Raw genomic sequence first — 20277 nt, forward strand, 5'->3', positions numbered from 1 at the left:
CTTTCCCTCTCTGGGTCTGTCTGGTCATCTCTCAAACGGATAATGAAGCCTCTTAGCAGACCTCGCCACAGGATCTATCTGCTCTCATACTCAAATGAGATACTGAATAAGGTGCTTCCTCTAGAGATGGTGCTAAAGAAAGAACTGTCCTATGACGACTTCTGGTACCAAAAGGGCTGGTGGGCATGCTGTCCACTGTGTGGTGCTGGGAGCTGCCCAGTGCCAGAGCCAGGGGACCAGGAGAACAGAGCTCTTTGTTCCCATGGCTGGCTTTGCTACCTCCCAGTCACTTTGCAGGGTAATGCATCCCCACACCCCTACACTCCCCACCCTCCAACCCACTGTCTAGGCCTCATGCCCAAAGAAGAGTTGAAGGCATGGGAGCCAACATTTTATTGGAGAAGCCAAAATAAACAGAAGTTTTATGAGTACCTTGAAGTTACAGAATTTGCTGGGTCAAGGGATTGGGAAGACCAAGACACTAACCTTCAAATGGGGTGGCCTATGTTCCCTGACCAGATAGGAATGGGAAAGGGAGGAGTTGGCAGAGAAAGTCTAGACTCTGGTCTACCATGGAGCCTAGGCCCAGGCCGCCAGAATCCCACCTTCTCCTACCCTCATGGGACTAGAGAATTCTGTAGCTTCCATTGGACCATGGAGAGGATGATGGGAGGCCTGAGTTAGGGTGACCTCTGCTATGAGCATCTCATTTGGATTTTATCTCCACGGGGTCATAGATGTAGCAGCCCACATCACCAATGTTCACACCTGAGGGAGAGAGTCCCATCACCAAGGGCCTTGGGGCTGGGGAGGGTGCTGGGCTGAAGGCTGGAGGGAATTGGGAGGGGTCTGGGGTATGTTTGACCACAGGGGAAGTTGTCCACACATCCCCACAGACCCACATGCCATACTTTAGGCCCACTGTCTGGGGTGGGGCTGCCCACCTTTGGGGCCAAACAGGTAGCCATAGCAGGGGATGTGGCAGTAGGGGACGCCGTCATGCTGGGACACAGAGAGAAAGAGAGACGTCTCAGCTTGGCTCTTTTCCCATCTCCAGCCTCCCTCCTCCCAGCATAATCACCCACCCCTGCCCTGCTCACCTCAGCATGACTCCCAGCAGTCAGGGTCTTCCGGCACCGCTGGCACCTCAGACAGGGTCGGTGCCAATTTCTGCCCAAAGACATCACCTTCTCAGCTGGTGGGGGAGAGATGGTAGTTCAAGGGGCAGGGCAGGGAGACCCACTTGCCTTGTACCGCCTCCCTACCCTTTGATGCGCATCCTGCACCCCCCTCTCCTAGCCTTCTGTTGTCACTTACCGAAATAGACGGGTTCCTTACAGCCTGGGCACAGCGAGGTCTCCCCAGTGAACGTCTTCATGTGGGGAGGGCCTTTAAGGGGAAGAGGCCCCCGCTAGGGCTGAGGTGGAGGCCAGGCCTAAACAGGGCCCATCAGCCCTGCCCTGCATATGGCACTGTCCTCTTCCAAAAGCCATGCATCCCAGAGCCTCCCACCCACATGGACATGAGCCTGCCTTCCTCAGGCAGAGAGCTGAGTCCCCTCTGACTCCACTTCCTGCCCCATCCCTACCTGCAGGAGGGACCACCTGCTTCCTTCTCATCCTCCCAGGGGCTCAGGTGCCCACCAGCCCAACCCTGTCAGCAACTCAATCCTCAGGAAACCTGAGCTGATATAGGAGCTGGCCAGGGCAGGGGTGTCAGGTGTTGGGGAGCACAATGTCACTGCCCACTCCAGGGGATGGAGGAAGGAACAGGGAGAGGGGAAAAGTGGAAGAATGTAAGGGGCTGGCCCATCTCGATGACCCCTTACTCTAGGTCATTCCTTCCATGGCCCTGGCCTGGGAGGGGCCTGAGTTCCAGGCCAGCTTTGCCTCTGATTAGCTGTGTGACTGCACAAGGTCATTTGCCCTCTACAGACCTCAGTTTTCTCACCCGTAAAATGGGGGTGATAATGCCACCTGCCCGATTTACCTCTTACTCAGCAGCTGACATAAGGAAACATCAAAAAAGGGGCCACGGAGAAGAGAAGCCTTTGCCATGAACAAAGTTGTAGGAATGTGAAGCAAAGGACTAGGTGGGATACTGCCACCTGGTCCCCATCCCCTGTTCCATCCTGGGGAAGGGTCAGGAGGAGGAGTAGCTGGGGCTCAATCTCACTTACTTTTCTTGCCCTGGGGGAGGCCAGTCCTGGGCCTGGGGGGGCTGAACCCGCTGGGGCTAAGGGGAGTAGCACTGGCAGGGGTGGGGGTGGGGGATTTGTAGAGGTAGGAGCCCACACCACCAATGTTCACCCCTGCAGAGAGAAGAGGGGAGGTCAGGCTTGAGCCTCCAGCTCCCAGCCACACGGAGGGTTCTGCTGTCCCCTGGCCCCTTCCAGGCTGGTACTTACCCCTGGGTCCAAAGAGAGCCCCATAGCATGGCTTGTGGCAATACGGCCTTCCGTTGTGCTAGGCACAAGCAGAGGGAAGAGGACTGCTTAGGGCCCAAGGGGGCTCTCCTGTGCCCCACAGGCTTTTCCCCAGGACAGGCTTCCAGGTGTGTCTGTCTACTGGCCTGGGCTGCCGGGGCTGGGAGCAGTGAGGGGTGGGCTGGCATGCCAGAACTGCCATTGTGGTCAGGGAGACAGGGAAAGAGCAGGTCAGGAAGCAGTGCTGCTTCCCTCCCCCACCTGACGAAAGGCGTGGGATCCACCAGCACAATTCAGGCTCCCAACATGCTGGCTGGTGTGGTGCCTATTGGGTAGGTGATCTTGGGAGTTGGCTGCTGAGGTTGCCTTTGGTGGGCCGATGGGGCTGAAACCAGGGGCTGGTGTCTCGGCGACAGTGACAGACACAAGGCTGTGCACCCTAGCCCGGCCTCACCTCTGCATGCCCTCCTGGGGACAGGACGCTGTGGCAGCGCTCACATTTCAGACAGAATGGGTGCCAGTTCTTGCCCAGGGAGCTCACCTTCTCTGCTGTGGGGGACAAGGTGCAACTGGGCAGAGCCAGGCCAAGCACAAGGCGCCCTCCTTTCCCCCCTGTTCCCCCCACACCGTGATTCCTAGAGACGATGGGGAGTGTCTCCGGGAGGCCAGTTCCATCCCGCCCGAGTGCTGTGCGCCCCACAGGTTTTCCGAAAAGGGGGCTGGGACCACACCGTCGCCAGCTCCTTGCGTCCTCATGGAGCCCAAAGGCTCTCACTCGCCCCGTCTTCTCCCCTTCCTCGCCCAGGCCTCACCAAAGAAAACGGGTTGCTGGCAACGCGGACAGGTCCAGCTCATGGCTCCGCTCTGAGCAGCCGGCGCCGCACACTGTAGTCAAGTCCGCCGGGGTTCAGTTCCCGCCCCCTTCGCTGGCCCCTCCCATGGCTCAGCCTTGAGCCTCTTTGGGCTGAATCCGCTGCTGCTCGGCTCCCACTGGCCGCCAGAAATTTAGAACCACTCCACCTGGGGAACGCAGGCAACTTTGCTGTTACTTCCAAACACTGAAGACTCGGACCGGTGGACAGAAGTGAAGATCCTGACGCTAGACTGGGAGGGGAGGGAGTAATGAAGACGCCTGGAAGGGTGGCTGGCACTAGTTCCTGGCTTGGTACAGAGAGGAAAACTGTTCAGAGTGTAGATGCCATGAAAACACTATTATTTCCCCAAAGCAAGGAGTTAGGCATTCTTTGAAATGGTTTCATTCCGCCTTCTCCGTGGCAGATGGTTAAGAGCAACGGAATCTGGAGCCCATCTCGGTTACTTACTCATTCTTTGGCTTCAAGCAAATTACTTAACCTCCCTCTGCCTCCGTCTTCTTATCTGTACAATGAGTAAAGTAATAAGTTTCTCCCTCATAGGACTGTGGTGAGAATTAGATAAGTTAATACTTGCAAAGTGCCCAAACAGCACGTGGCACCTAAATGCTATAAAAGCGGTAACTGTCATTATGATGGATCCCATAGTGAACCCAAGGCTCAATTTGGAAGCCCCCAAACGGGGTCTGCATACTATGGTTTGCTCATAAAATTATAATGCTTATTAAATTTAAAAGTATAATTCAGACACCAATTACATATTCCTAATTTGGTTTAAGATGTTTTAATATTTGTTAAAAGTAGCTCAGCAATGCTTCAAAGGACACTTCAAGAAACATAAACACACAGAATGAAAGAAAATATTTGCAAACATATATCTGATAAGGGTCTAGTAATCAGAATATATAAAGGATTTTTATAACTCAACAATAAAAAGACAACCCAATTAAAAAATGGGAAAAGAATTTGAATAGAGATTTTTCCAAAGAAGATATACAAAGGTCAACAAACACATGAAAAGATGCTCAGTATCATTTGTCATTAGGGAAATGAAAATCAGTAACACAATGAGGTAATATTATACACCTACTAGAATGGCTATAATAAAAAAAGATGAGTGTTAGTGAGGATGTGGCAAAATTGGATCCCTCATACAATGCTGATGGGAATGTAAAACGTGTAGCCCTTCGAAAAATAGTCTGGCAATTCCTCAAAAAGTTAAAACTTAGAGTTACCATATGACCAAGCAGTTGCACTCCTGGGTGCAACTGCCCACACACACACAAAAAGCATAAGTCCACACAAAAACTTGAACATGAATGTTCATAGTATTGCTATTCACAACAGCCAAAAGATAGAAAAACCCAAAGCCCATCAACTGATGAATGGATAAACAAAATGCGGTCTATCTATGATAACATATTATTTGGCCATAAAAAGGAATGAAGTACTGATGCATGCTACAACATGAATGGACCATAAAAACATTACATTAAGTGAAAGAAGCCGGACACCTAACACCACATATTGTATGATTCCATGTATATGAAATGTCCAAAAAAGGGAAATCCATAATGACAGAAAGTAGATTAGTGGTTGCTACCGGTTTAGGGGAGGGACAATTGGGAGTATCTACTAATGAGGACCAAGTCTCCTTACAGGAGAAATAAAAATGATCTGGCATTAGTGGTGATATTTGCACAACCTTGTGAATATACTAAAAATCATAGATTTGTACACTTTAAAAGGGTGAAATTTATGGTATGTGGATAATGTCTTAATAATTATGCCTGAAGGGAACTACTTTTTTTTAAAAAAGGTAGCTCAGTGGACTTCCCTGGTGGTCCAGTGGTTAAGACTCCGCACTTCCAATGCAGAGGCCATCAGTTTGATCCCTGGTCAGGGAAGTTCCTCATGTTGTGAGGTGTGGCCCCCCCGCCCCCCAAAATAAAAAAATGACAACAAAAAAAGGTAGCTCAGCAAATGAGGGGCAGAAGAGAGGCCTGATTACTTTGTGCCAGGGCCCCAGCAGAGGAGACAATCCCTCGATGAAGTATCATGGTGAAATGAAGAGTTTTCCGGGAATAAGTTCCTGTGTTTTGTCAAGTCAGTTCAGAAATGGCTGAATGGGGCGTGTGTACTAAACCCATTATTGGGTTGCAGCGCTGTGCCCTGCTAGGTGAAAGGAGTCCTATTTGTGTCTTAGGAGTTGGAGACCCTCTCTGGACTTCAATCCCCTCAGATGGGCAATAGGGATGGGACTGGTGTCTCTGAACTTCTGCTTAACACTCCTGTTTCCTCACTTGTCTCCATGAGTACTTTTTGCTTCTAACAACACTTGCTTTATCCTCCTTGATGACTTCTGAAGGTGGAAGGCTTGCACATTGTGAAATGAACTTTTCTACTTTCTCATTATTTGTTTCTTGTTTTGGGGAACATTTCAAGATCCTTAGTTTTTAACTGTTTCTGGAAGGGATTCTTCTTTAACAAACTTGAAAAGTACTAGTTTTAGTCTCCACTGATATTTTACTCTCGTGTTTCTGCCTCTCATGTGTTTCTTCTTCAAGAAGGCAGCTCAAGTTTCACTGCCTTTTGCTCTCTAAGTCTCACATGAAGAAGGTCCACATTAGGAGGCTGGGAGGACTTCATTGTTGTATTTATTCTTGGACATGCTGCCTCCTTTAGGAAGGCTAACTTCATCTGTCCAAGGATCTAGCCTCAGAATTTCCAGGCCACATCAAATAATCCTTTTCTAAGGTTCCCCACCTCTTTCTGCATTCGAGCGCCTTGTGCCCATGCCTCAGCCTCCTAGTTGGGTCATCTTTACCTTGGCATCCAGCACAGGGCCCCATATAAAGAAACAAGCACTGAAGTGCTTTACTCCTCTCCATCTTCTGTGGCCTTCCGATATTGCATGGCCACAACAAACACAGTATGCCTCATCTTTTCTATTTCAGTGCTTATGAAAGACTAGTTGAGGCCCCTCCTTTTCAAATATTTGCCATCCATTTACAGGTACAACAAATCACAGTATTCCACTCTTCTTCCTTGCCTGGCTTCCATTATTCTGACTCTAACCCAAGAGTCTTTGTAAAGAATGTTAAGAGGGAGAATTAACATCTCTTGTAGGAATGCGTTTGCAGTCACTAACAGTGGCTGTTTTGAATACTTTGTGTGACTAAAACCTCTAAAATGATATTTTAACAAATACCACAAATGGATAAGTCCAGTTGAGTTGTAAGTATTGCCTACTCAGTTGAGAGGGTGTAGTTTATATTATCTCTTATAAGAGGCAGACCCCTCTTTCATAAAGATAACTATTCCCTTGGTGCCCCGCCCCACTTTTTTCCTGCACAGACCTCTGTCACAGTATCTATAATGTTGTGTTACACTTATTTACTTTTCTAACTTTCTTCAGTTGACAGGATTGAGACTTACTTATCTGTGTATCTATAGTATCAAGTATAGTGGGGGTGCTCAGTAAATGATAGTTACTACTACTACTACTATTATTAAAATCTTCCACTAACACTCTTCATGTTTTTATTGTCAGGTACACGTTTTAGATTGTTGTATTTTCTTGATGAATTGACCCTTTTATTGTTGTTGTTAGGCTGAAGAAACAAGCTTTTCAACTCTAGGTGAGTGGTAGTGGGAGATAATGACCTTAAACACCTGGAGGACTGTCACATGGAAGAGGCATTAGGGGTACTACCGAGACCCCTGGATAGAAGTCATAGGGAAGCAGGTTTGGATTCAGTCCACAAAAAGAACCTTCTAATAGAGCCAAATATGCAGTGACTGCTTCAGAAAGTAGTAAGCTTCCTGTCTCTGGATGTTATAAGTAATGCTGGAGAACAAACCAACTAACTGTCATTGTTGCACAAGGAATGCAAGCATCATATGCAGACAGATGTTTAAGGTTTCTTCACAATTTGACGATGTGTTATTTTGTGATTCCACTCCCCAAGAGAGTTTGAAATCTGTGTTAGCAAGAGAGCATTGCTAAAATAGTGACAGCTACCACCTATGGAATGCCAGTCGTAGGCGTTATACTTATTATTTCTGATCCTACAAAACCTGATGAGGGATTTAAACATTACATTACCAACTGTACAGAAAAGGAAAGTGGCTTGGAGAAGTTAAGAAATGGTTCAACACCATACAGACCCTCATGCGTTGTGACTCTTGAACTCATACTTTTTCTACTTGATGCTCCTAAGCATGGTTTCTGCTAAGCTACCCATGTATTTCAGTCTGAAAGGATACTACTCTTGTCTGTACAGCATCTCTGTACCTAATTGATAAGAAGGCCTATCCAGGTAAATAATGGGTTGAGATACAAGAGGCAGGGAAATGTCATTAAAACTTTTCCATGGCTTCTCGGTACTCTCAAGATAAAGTTTTTAACTTGGCTCTAGGACCCTCCACCTTTCCAGTCTTCTAAGCCATTTCGCCTGTTGCCTCAACCTCTGTAATTACAGTAAATGAGCTTCTTAAATCTGCCAAGTTCTTTCCTGCCTCGGGGCTTTTGCAAATGCTATCTTTTTTCTGGGAACTTGCTTCTCCAATATCTTCACCTCACTAATTCTGCTCCCCCCATCACCTATTCAATACCAGGCTATCGGCCCCAGGCACTCCCTCCTATAGCATCTTGTGCTGGGGGTAAAGGGGGTACAATCTATGACAGCTGTGTTTTCCCTGCCTGAGTGCTGAACCAAATGAGGGAAAAAGTCAAATGGAGACCCCATGATAAAAGCTGAGTTTGTAGCTTAGTGGGAGGGTAAAATAGGTCTGCCAACTTCCCACCCACCTCCCCCGCCACATTCTAGGCTTTGTCTACCTCATTACTCTGTGAGCCCTATGAGGGCAGGGACCAGGACTGTTCTGCCAACCACTGCATATGCTTCCAATGCCTTGCTCAATCTCTAGCACATGATGCTCAATAAAAATTTGTTGGTGAATGAATGTTAAATGTTGCACACAAGTCTCCCTCAAGTGTGAGTAGATGAGGACCAGTGGGAGAGATGTGCGATTACGAGTGGACTGGTAGGGGTTGAGAGTTTGGTTATAACAAAAGCCCTGGAGCAAGGGGAGCTCATTTGTCTAGGAGTAGACTCAGGAGTTTGTTTCTTAATATACATGAGGATCAGCATGTATGATGTAAAATGGAATATGATTTAAACTGATCCTGATTATAAATACTAGGAGACTAATACAGTAAAAAGAACTGAAAATTTGCTTTGGCAGCAAATCAGTCCCATTAATTACAGTCATTCACAAGAACTTACTAATTAAGCCTAATTAGCATGTAGCACAATTATGCCTATCATTAAATATATGGCAAAAGAGAGAATGAGGGAAAAGTGTTGTGTAAACTGTAAAGCACCTTACAAATATGGCTGCTATCATGTGTCAGGTTGGCACTGCAGTGAGTTTTGATTATAACTATAAATTCCACTCATTTTATACCTTTGTAGACTTGTTCAAGTACATGGCCATATGCTTGTCACTTTTAGGCATTACCAAAATTTGTATCTACGGATGACTCTTTTAAAAGGTTTCACTCAGTTCTGTATGTTAATGAAAAATCAGTCTTACCTCTTTATCGTTGTGTTTCTCAACCTTTATTACCCATAACCCTTGTGCTTTCTCACTCCATGTTTTGAATATCCCCTACAACTAGAAAGTTTTACTTTCTATAGTTTATGAACAAAAAATAAAAACAAAAAATAAAAATAGAAACATACACACAAAACAAAAACAGACTGAAATGCTTTCTTAAAATACACTAATCCTCCCACCTGTAGATAATTGCTGCTGTATAATCACACATTATTTATGGCTCTTGCAAGAGTCTGTCCGATTTTTCCCTTGTTTCCCAGCATCAACTTGCCATCATATGAACCTGTTGAGAGCACTCTGTATTAGCTACTTGTGGTTAGCTGCTTAGGGCTATTGAGTGAGCTACATTTTGTGATTCAGTGGCATCAGCTGGACTAATTCAGAATCAAGACTGCTGGAAAGGACTTCTTGACCCTTCACCATGTCTGCCTTCAACCTATGCTTGTGAAGAAATCAACAACAGCTTTAAATGATGATTTTCCATGCAAAGATGTATTTGGCCTCTCAAGTATCACTTGGGAATGTGTATTTCATCTGAAAGTATATTTTAGAAAATGACCTCCAAATAATTTGCAGCATGAAAAATGTATCCATATTCTGGAAACTGAGAGAAGAATAAGAGTGAAACTTGGTGGGCAGCTTACTTATAAATCTGATAGATGGTGACAGTGCTCCTTGGTGGAAACTACCAGCAACTTCCTCATCTTCTTACTAAGGTCGGGGGGTATTTTTTTTTACAATATACAAGAATAGTCCTTCCATGTCACGAGACTAGGTAATAAGACTAAAACTGTTTAATCTTATGAATTCAGACAAATGCAAATGCTTACCTTTTTATAGAGGAGTCTTTCAGTTCCTCTATGAAGCTCAAGGTCACAGAATCAGGAGCCATGTTCTAGCCTCTTCCCAACTCCAAAATGATTGGGCTTTTTCTCTTCTTCTCCTAAGCTTTTGGAACAGGTAGAACTGTAAGATCTTTATTTCTAATCTCTTACTACCCCATACCCTCACCGCCAAAAAAAGGGTAGCAATTACTAGTATCTTAGTGGGGATAAGAACCTGAGCACCATCTTTTGATAAAAAGCCACAGGGCTTCCCTGGTGGCGCAGTGGTTGAGAATCTGCCTGCTAATGCAGGCGACACGGGTTCGAGCCCTGGTCTGGGAAGATCCCACATGCCGCAGAGCAGCTGGGCCTGCGAGCCACAACTACTGAGCCTGTGCGTCTGGAGCCTGTGCTCCACAACAAGAGAGGCCGCGATAGTGAGAGGCCCGCGCACCCCGATGAAGAGTGGCCCCCGCTTGCCACAACTAGAGAAAGCCCTCACACAGAAACGAAGACCCAACACAGCCAAAAATAAATAAATAAATTTTAAAAATAAAATAAATAAAATAACAAATGTTCAAGTACAATTGGTGTCTAAAAAAAAAAAAAGCCACAAAGAGGGAAGGCTACAAACAAAGAAGGCACTGAATCTTTGCAGCTCTATAGGGGACATTTTATTTTCTACTTAGAAGCATTTCCTTTGGAGAACTTCATCTTCCCCCACTGCACATTAATTCAACTTAGTCTAGATTCCTCATTAGGGTAGACCCTGTCTTCCCAGGGTGAGCTTATGACCAGGGCCTGGTCTGGACACTTCATCCACCTGGCCACAGTAATTGTTCAGAGATAGAAATGTGGCCCAAGTCACACTAATCAACATCCTCCCTGAGATTTTTTTGGTGCTATAAGGAAAGATACACCTCATTTTCTAGACAGAGGCCTATAAGAACCATGGCAGCTTGAGACTGCAGGGGCTAACTTGCACCTGAGTGGAGAGAAAATAAGAAGTTAAGCAGAGCTGAGGAAATGGGGAACAAAGAGTCCTGATGACATCTCTGACCTCCTGGATCTAATTCTGACTCGGTTTCCCAATTACCAAACCACAAATTACCACCTATTCATTTTTTTTCTTAAGCTTGTTTGAGTTTAGTTTCTGTTACAACCTAAAGAGTCCTAATTAATACAATATGTACCTTTATACAGAGAGAAGTGCTTCTTCTTGTGTTTAAGAATTACATCGTGTTGTGTAAAGTTCTGAAACTGTAGTTTTTTTTTTTTAAAGCAAGTTTCTTTTTCTTTTTTTAATTTTTATTTATTTATTTATTTATGGTTGTGTTGGGTCTTCGTTTCTGTGCGAGGGCTTTCTCTGGTTGCGGCAAGTGGGGACCACTCTTCATCGCGGTGCATGGGCCTCTCACTATCGCGGCCTCTCTTGTTGCGGAGCACAGGCTCCAGACGCACAGGCTCAGTAATTGTGGCTCGCGGGCCCAGCTGCTCCGCGGCATGTGGGATCTTCCCAGCCCAGGGCTCGAACCCGTGTCCCCTGCATTGGCAGGCAGATTCTCAACCACTGCACCACCAGGGAAGCCCTGTAGATAGTTTTATACACACATTTTCTTAATGCATGATTTTCAGGATAACCTTGTAAGAAAAAGACTAGAAAATAATATGTAAGAAATGGATCTTAGACAAGTAATCCAATCAAAAATGGGCAAAGGATTTGGACAGTTCTCCAAAGAAGATATACAAATGGCCAATAAGCACATGAAGAGATGCTTGACATCATTAGTCATTAAAGAAATGCAAATCAAAACCATAAGGAGATACCACTTCATACCCACTAGGATGGCTATAATTAAAAAAGAAAAACAGAAAATAACAAGTGTTGGAAAGATGTGGAAAAAATGAAACCCTCACATTTCTGGTAGGAATATAAAGTGGTACAGCTGCTGTGGAAAACAGTTTGTTTGACAGTTCCTCAAAAAGTAACATATTGTAATGTCACAGAAATGGCACAGCAGAGATCTCCAAGAATCAGTTCCTCCACTGAAGCTATCATTAAGCTGGCAAAAACTGACAGAATCAACTTTTTCAGAACTCTGGAATCTAATAAAAAACTTACAATGGAGTCCAACCAGTGGTGTGCTTAATGAAAAAAGCAGCTGCAAAATTTCAGTAACAAAGCATTGTAGCATTTTTGCTTACCCATCTAACATCCCCCATTCTGCAGCTTGGAGGTGGCCACTGGGACAGCAGCCCATATTCCTGGTGTGGCTTGCGGGTGCCAGGGGAAGATAATATGCACCTTGTTCTCAAAAGATTGTAGCTGTGAATCTTGCCCTGTCTAGTGGTTCCCCAAGGAATCTGTGCTGAGGCTGACCTTGTTTTGCCCCCCTCAAGCTGGAGCAGTTTTCAAAGCATCCATTGAAAGCATTTAAAGACATATACTACCAGTGGCTGCATAGATAAAGAAACAGCGAATGGAACAAGCAGCAGACGGATCTAAAAGTCTGGAAAGGAGGAGTCTGAGGAGGAAGATACATGGGGAAATAAGAACTCTGAAGGGCTACCATGTGTATGGGGAAATCCAGCATGTAAAGTATATGCCCAGAGACAGATGAGAGTTCAGAAAAGACCTGAGAGGACCCTAGGCTTGCACCTTTGGCTGAACTTTGGGTTCCATGCAGCCAGGAGGTGAAGGCTAAGGCAGAGTTTTAGGCAGACTGGCTTAGCATTGAAGTGGTGCCCCAGGTCAGTGTCTGCAAAGACCAAGAGAAGTGGGTTTTTTGTCTGTTTGTTTTTGTTCATTTTTTCACTCCAGGCATTTAAGGAAATCTCTGTCAGGTCACTGACTGCTGAGATACTGGAACAGAGATTTAAGGACCAAACACAAGCATACAGTCTTAGCAAAAATAGTTTGGAAAAGTCAGTAAACAAATGATGACTACAGACTTCAATAATCAACAACAGCAAAACTTGGGAGGGGGATCTGACTCCCAGATTGACACATCATAATATTCAAAATGTCCAGTTTTAACCAAAAACTCACAAGGTATAAAAAGAATAAAGTATGGTTCATTCACAGGAAAAAAGTTTATAGAAACCATCACCAAGGAAGCCCAGACACTGGACTTATTAGACAAATATTTTAAATCAAATATTGACATAATTGAAGGGGAAATAGACAGTTCTACGATAACAGTTGGAGATTCCAGTACTCCAATAATGAATAGAATATCTAGACAGAAGTTCACTAAGGAAATACACGACTTGAACAATTCTAAATTAACTAGATCTAACAGACATACAGAATACTTTACCCCAAAACAGCAGAATACACAATCTTCTTAAGCTCACATAAAACATTCTCCAGGATAGATCATATGTTAGGCCACAAAGCAAGTCTCAATACATTTAAAAAGATTAAAATCATACAAAGGATCATCTCCAACCACAATGGAATAAAGCTAAAAATCAATAACAGGAGGAAAACTGGAAAATTCACAAAATGTGGAAATTAAACAACACACTCTTAAAGAACCAATGGGTCAAAGAAAGATTCAAAAGAGAAATTATAAAATACTTTGAGATGCGTGAAAATAAAAACACAACATATCAAAATGTATGGGGTGCAGTGAAAACAGTGCTCAGAGGGAAACTATAGCTGTAAACATTTTTAAAAAGAAGATCTCAAATCATCAACCTAACTTTTACACCTTGAGGAACTAGAAAAAAAAGGAGCCAACAAAAGCAAGTGAAAAGACAACCTACAGAATGGGAGAAAATATTTGAAAATATCTGGTAAAGATCTAGTATCCAGAATATATAAAGAATTCTTACAATTCTACAACAAAAAGGCAAACAACACAATTAAAAAATGGAAAAGGACTTCACTAGACATTTTTCCAAAAAAGATATAAAATGGCCAAAAAGCATATGAAGAGATGCTCAATATCATGAGTCATCAGAAAAATGTAAATCAAAACCACAATGAAATATTGGGATGGTTATAATATATGAAAAAGGAAATTAAGTGTTATGAATATGGAGAAACTGGAAGCATCATACATTTTACTGGAAGGGATGTAAAATGATTCTGGTGCTGTGGAAAACAGTTTGGTGGTTCCTCAAAATGTTAAACATAGAATAACCATATGACCCAGAAATTCCACTTCTAGGTATATACTGAAAAGAACTGAAAACAAGTACTCAAACAAATACTTATGCATGAATGTTCACAGCATACTATGCACAATAGCCAAAAGGTGGAAACAACCCAAATGTCTATCAATGAATTAATGGATAAATAAATTGTGGTATACACAGACAATGGAACATTATTTAGCCATAAAAAGTAATGGAATACCTATACTTGCTATAGCATGGATGAACCTCAGAAACGTTCTTCTAAGTGAAAGAAGACAGATAGAAAAGGTCACTGATTGTATGACTCCATTTATATGAAATATCCAGAATATGTAAATCCATAGAGACAGAAGGAAGATTGGTGATTGCCAGGGCCTGTGGGGAGGTAGGAATGGGAACTAACTGCATAAGGGACACAGGGTTTTATTTTGTGGTGGTGAAAATGTTTTAGAACTAGACAAAGGTTCCAGTGGCACAACACTGTGAATGTACTAAATGCCACTGAATTGTTCACTTTAAAGTGGCTAACTTTATGTTATGTGAATTTCAGTTCCATAAAACAAAAACAAAAAGCACCTGAGATAGCAGTTATATTTCAGGAAAGTAGTGACTGCAAGAGAACAGGAGAGGGGCTTCAGGGGTGTTGGTCACATTCCATTTTTTGATTTGGGTGTTGGTTACCCGAAGTGTTACACAAACTGTTCACTTTGTGAAAAGTATTGAGCTTAACACTTGTGTGTGCTTTTGTTTTGTTGTATGTACCTTATACTTTAATACAAAATTATATTTTTTAAAAAGTTAGAGTTGTCATGACCCAGTACATACCCAAGAGAATTGAAAAGTATGTCCACACAAATACTTGTACACAAATGTTCACAGCAGCATAATAGCAAAAAAGTGGAAATAATCCAAATGTTTACCAACCAATGGATAAACAAAATGTGTTTATATCTATACAGTGGAATATTATTCAACTATAAACAATGAAGTACTGATACATGGTACAACATGGATGAATCTTAAAAATGTTAAGTGAAGGAAGCCAAACACAAAAGACCACATATTATATGACTCCAGAATTGTCCAGAATAGGTAAATTCATAGAGACAGAAAGCAGACTGATGATTGCTGGTGGCTTTGGGGTAATTGGGAATGTCTGCTAATTGGTATGTGTTTTTTAAGTGGGGTGATGGAAATATTCTGGAATTAGATAACAGTGATTGTTGTACAATCTTCAACGCAATCTTCTTGTACACACTTTAAAATGATGAATCTTATGTGAAATTTAATGTTATATGAATTATGTTTCAATAAAAAAGTAGATTTTAAATATTTAATCATTCGTAATGTATGTGAACTCTAGCATATCAACTTTTAAAAGTCCAAAGGGAAAAATATTATTCTAAAAAATGTTTCCTTTCCCTCTGCCCATGCCCTAGATCAGCACATCTCAAAGGTGGACTCCAGACACTACTGAAGAAGGGAGGTGTAAGCAGCAAACCAGGGGCTGGTAGGTAGGTGAGTCACATTTAGGAATAAAAGCTGTGACCAACACCCTTGATTGTCCCTGAGCAGAGGAATGTGGTAGCTGATGAGAAACAGATCTTGGACTGGAGCAAGGGAGAGAAAGTAGTGGTGACAAAGTGTTGGCAGCCCTGGCACCAGGCTGCTTTCCATTGCTTCATCCACAGGGTCATGCCTGAGGAATGAGTAGTCATTAACTGATATAAGCTCAGCAAAAAGAGGCCCTGAGATACTTTTTACCCCTTACTTCTTCCTTCTTATTCTATTGATGGCTTTGGTTGTATATTATGCAGTTCTTTATATTTATAGTGTTATGAGTAGTCCCAAAAGTTACCCAAACCACAGATTTATTTGGGCAGTAAAGCAGACCTCCAGGACTCTAGAAGTGCCAGCATTTACAAATCAGAAATAAAACTAGGTTAACAGTTTTCAGGGTAAATTTGGAGTTGGGGCAGCTCAGATTTAAATAAATCTCAGAGTTTAAAGGACTTAAATGTCAGGTTCTCATCCTCACTGTGTTCCTGAGCCCAGTTCCAAAGCACAGAAGGGCATAAAAGAAGCACCTACTGGCTTTTTAGATGAACAGAGAGTAAGGTGTTTCCTTGGTATTTTGAAATGCTTGCCTGTTTCTGTGTACCAAAAGTTCTACTGTGTGTAGAAGAGGTAGTAAGACTGAATGGAAACTTCAAGACAGCTGTCTTGAAGTCTGAAATCCCAGGATTTTTCAAACACATCCTTTGTGATTGTCCCCCCTTCCTTGAGACTCCTTTGTCTATTTATATCCCACTCCTCTAAGGACATACCCAATTTTTACCTTGATTCTTGTATGGACCAGGAAGGAAGGCTAAAGCCGAGATAGGAGATGTTCTACTTGCTGGGAGCATTGGGCCCAGGGCCCAGGAGGGATGAGAAGATCTGAATTCCACAGCTTTAACGTAAGTATCGTGGCACAAAATGAGAGATGGAAGTTAGGAGATAATTTGAGATGAGTAGTGGAAAGTTTAAAATATACACCTATGCCTATCCTCATCTCGTTCCTCCTCTACCGGTACAAAGATATAGACATACATAAATAACATATTTGCTCACCCAACTCACCATTTCCTGGCAGCTAAAATAACAGGGCCTTCTCCATAACCCATTCCTGCCCCAGCAACCATACCCACCTTCTGGAGTCAGACCCTAGAGGTGACTGCCCATTGGCCCCAAGGGCGCTCATCGTTTCTGTAGCTTCTATCCCTGCCTCCCTGGGGCAAAAATGTCTTCTGCAGTCCTTCCTTCTAGAAATATGAAGACTTCTGCAATTGCTCCTGAAAAGAAAGGAAAATAGGTGGGTTAGAGTCGGTAAATGTCATCATAATCATCCTTATGTAGGTATACCGGCTATGGGAGGGCTGGATTGAACTTTAGGAGGGGCAAAGTATCGGAGAGAAGATGAAAGAAAACAGTACCAGAATATGGCTGATTTAATTTTTTTGCTATCTTCCTCTACCGTAATGTAACTCTGTCTCTATTTTTTTGGCCACGCTGTGTGGCATGCAGGATCCTAGTTCCCCAACCAGGGATAGAACCCCTACCCCCTGAAGTGGAAGCGCGGAGTCCTAACCACTGGGCCGCCAGGGAAGTCCCTCTGTCTCTTTTTTTACTCGGCTCTTTCACTTCTCTTAAACATGCTCATTTCCCTTGTTTTCTACAAAACACTTTTCTTGCCTGATGCTCCATGAGTGGAAGGAATAAAAGCCTGTAAAGCTTTCAATCAATACATCTAGATACGAGTTATCTTCTGTCCTTCTGCATGCAACAAAGACTTTGTGGTATCTTTTGTGTACCTGCATTAAAGTAAGCTTTGTGAAGACAGGTATCTTGATTTATATAATGTCCAAGTGCTTGTACAGCATGAATGGAAATGCATAACCAGCTCCATGGAGGTAGGAGCTGGAGAAAGGGAAGAGGAGGAGAGGAAGATGAGTGGTATTCTTGAATGTATGTAACCCAGCCTTGATGGGAGTAGAGGAATTTAGGAAATCTTGAGGGAAAAGCAGCAAGACCTATTTGTAATAATGGAAAACTGATGTGAGGAATGGAGACAGAGATGCACTGAGTGGGAAGAGACACAACTTTAAAAAAAAAACACTATTTTTTAATACATAAAAGTATACAGAAGAGAAAAAAAACCTGGTCTGTAATTCCACATCACCAGATAACCCCTACTGACATAAAAATTTCCTATATGTGTGTGTACATATTTTATGTGTATAAAATATTTGTATTTTATATAAAATGCATTTTCATAGTCTGAATATTCAAACAAAAAAGATAAAAAATAAAGAGTGAAAGCATCATTCCTGCCTCTTCCAAAGGCAACTTTTTTTGGTTAATTTTTTGGTTTCCTTCCAGAAATAAAACTGATGGCTTGATTTACAGTTTTGATGACATGACGAGGATGCTGGGCCATGAAAAGTTGAATTACTCCTTCAGCTACATCAGAGGGATTTGGGGTTTAATTTACTTCAACATGCCTGTGAAATCTGGCTGGAAGGAGAAAGGGAGCCATCTGAAAATCAGAGTCCCCAAAGCCTTTTATTGCTAACTCTAAAGTCAGTGTACCCTTACCCTTCCTATCCTGTTTTTCTTCTAGGAGCTTCAGGGGCAACGTGTCCCCCTCCTGGCCTGGCACCACTATTCCAGAATGCTGTTGAAATGAAGGGGCCACGGGCAGCCTTGATATGCACTCACTGCTATAGACAATGCCTTGTATACAAAGATCTAGGACAGAAGCAAGAGGACAGTTGTCTTCTGCAGTATTAAGCACCCAGCAAACACAATCATCAATTTACAGCTTTTACTCACTTATAAATTGCTAAGTATTCACAGTTAATTTAAAAAATAGCTACTATTACCACACTGATTCTTTTAATGAATTTTTATTGAGCACTCTTAATGTGCCAGGCAACTGTGCACTGTGAATACAATGATGAAAAAACAGTAAGCAAAGACAGACTTCCTGCTTTCGAGAGTTTATAATCTAGTTGGGGGGGATGGGTGGGAAGGAGGCACATATTAATCAAAGAAACACATAAATGTAAAAGTACAACCACATTAAGTTCTACAATGAAAATGCACATGGTCCTTTGAAAGTGTATAAGGGTTTTTTGGTTAAAAATTACAGACATTATTGTAAAATTAAACTCTAAAAGAAGAAATGTGCTCACAATCCCAAACTATTTTCATTTGTCCATGTTCTCACAGAATTGTCAATGAATGAAGACCTTGCTTAGGTTCTCATCCTGGGCTTGGTAGGTAAGCTTTGTGAAAGTGAGAACCAGGGCTTTGGAATATGTATTTTCTAAAACCCCCACCTCACTTAGTTCCATAATTTATAGGCTGTCTCCTCCATGATCCCACCTCCAGCTTTTTTTTTTTTTTTTATAACACACTTAATGTCCCTACTGGATTCCTGTATCCCATACATCCAAACCCCCCATTCCCACTTCCCCATTCTTTTTCAGTCCCTTAACCTGGCAGTCTGATAAATGGACATATGCTCTGGCATGCTTTACTACCAAAACATTAGCTAACTTCTTGACTTGTTTTAGAGAGATGAAGTGGCATAGCGTAAAATGGGTATACTTAGCAGAAAGGTCACTAAGAGTATTATGTGTCCTGAAGCTAGCTGTGAAGAAAGAGGTTTATAAAGCAAGAGGCCTCCATTCACAAAGCCAAGGGGAAGTTTTAGGGGGTTACCTACATAACTTAGGTAAAACTTGGTGTTTGCCCAAATTTAAAACTAACTGCTGATCACCTGTTCTCACAATTGAGGGAGTCAAATAAAAACTGTTTCTGATGTTTGCAGAAATTTAAACCATAGTTATATGACACCATAGGCCACATGTGAAGATTAGGGCCCACTCTTTGCATGTGCCTTTGTCTCCTAAGACGAAAATTTATTCAGCACTGTGATAGTACTGAATAAAAAGAAACAGGCCCTACCTCTAGGCGCTGGCAACTGGATTAGAGTTCTGCCCTTCCTTTCACATGGCTTCTCTAGATAGGCTCCAAAACCTGATCCCACTGATCAAAGAGGAAGCTAGCAACACTTCCCGCCCAAACTACAGAATCCTAAAAGCTCTCCCTCTGCTGGTTCAAGGCAAATATGAAGAACACTGCTGCTTCAACTCTTAGAAGTGGGCATTATTCTAGAAAAAGCCTAAGATTGGTAGGTACCTTTGAGTTATCAAGAGAGTACAAGAGGAGTTGCTCTAAGTACTCCAGCCCCAGTTACTTGAATTAGTTCTGCCCTTCCTAGATTTTGCCTCTTTTCCCTTCTCCACCCTTCTCAAGTGGCCCTCTCCTAACCTAGAGACTAAGATTCTGACTCCTTCTGAGACGGAGTGAGTTTAGGACTGAGATCTGGATAGGACTAACCCCTCTCCATGCTTACCCTAAACCCACCTGTCTCTCCCCAAAGGGAGGTGGAACTTATTAAGTGAACAGGCCTGAAAATGAGTAATAACTGGCATTTTAAACTCTTATGTTCTCTGAATTCCTGTACATAGGCTCCTAGAATGGAGAGGGAGTAGTTCTCTGGAGAAACAAATACATCTCTGAAGCTCACCTGGGTTTACGTTCTGCTAAAGGGCACCTTCTGAGTCTGTTTATGGTTTCCAGGTCAGAAAGATGCATTGAACTCAGGCTTCAGCCTAAAAAGCAGACCTAAGAAGACTGCTCAGGATGGCCCGACCCTGTACACATTTGGTGTGAGATGGAGATAATGATCCTTCATATTAAAGAAAAAAAAATCCCTATGGCACAGTGAGGCAAAGTAACTCATCTAAAATCACAGCAAGGCAAATGGCCGAGG

The 20277-nt window shown here is 42.9% G+C and overlaps 1 protein-coding gene across 1 annotated transcript; it reads right to left on the bottom strand.

The window, feature by feature from the left end:
- Window positions 1-490: 490 nt before the first annotated feature.
- CRIP3 (cysteine rich protein 3) lies at window positions 491-18176 on the bottom strand. Its single transcript, XM_007193764.2, has 13 exons — window positions 18030-18176; window positions 16583-16726; window positions 16231-16344; window positions 9753-9870; window positions 9102-9205; window positions 3238-3802; window positions 2880-2974; window positions 2408-2465; window positions 2180-2311; window positions 1318-1389; window positions 1101-1195; window positions 945-1002; window positions 491-768 (listed from the first exon to the last, which is right to left on the bottom strand). The coding sequence occupies exons 6-13, from the start codon at window positions 3278-3280 to the stop codon at window positions 707-709; spliced, it is 615 nt and encodes a 204-aa protein (XP_007193826.1). The 5' UTR covers window positions 3281-3802; window positions 9102-9205; window positions 9753-9870; window positions 16231-16344; window positions 16583-16726; window positions 18030-18176; the 3' UTR covers window positions 491-706.
- Between the last annotated feature and the right edge of the window lie 2101 nt (window positions 18177-20277).

This window comes from Balaenoptera acutorostrata, chromosome 10 (genome assembly GCF_949987535.1).
Source record: "Balaenoptera acutorostrata chromosome 10, mBalAcu1.1, whole genome shotgun sequence".
Classification (NCBI taxonomy): domain Eukaryota; kingdom Metazoa; phylum Chordata; class Mammalia; order Artiodactyla; family Balaenopteridae; genus Balaenoptera; species Balaenoptera acutorostrata.

Bases quoted from the DNA above. Each gene is read 5' to 3' on its own strand.
- CRIP3 (XM_007193764.2), bottom strand. From the start codon at position 3,280: ATGAGCTGGACCTGTCCGCGTTGCCAGCAACCCGTTTTCTTTG. The intron at 1,390-2,179 runs GTAAGTGAGATT...TTCCCCTTAAAG, and splicing joins CCTCCCCCAGGGCAAGAAAA to GCCCTCCCCACATGAAGACG. The intron at 1,196-1,317 runs GTAAGTGACAAC...CTCCCCCACCAG, and splicing joins TAAGGAACCCGTCTATTTCG to CTGAGAAGGTGATGTCTTTG.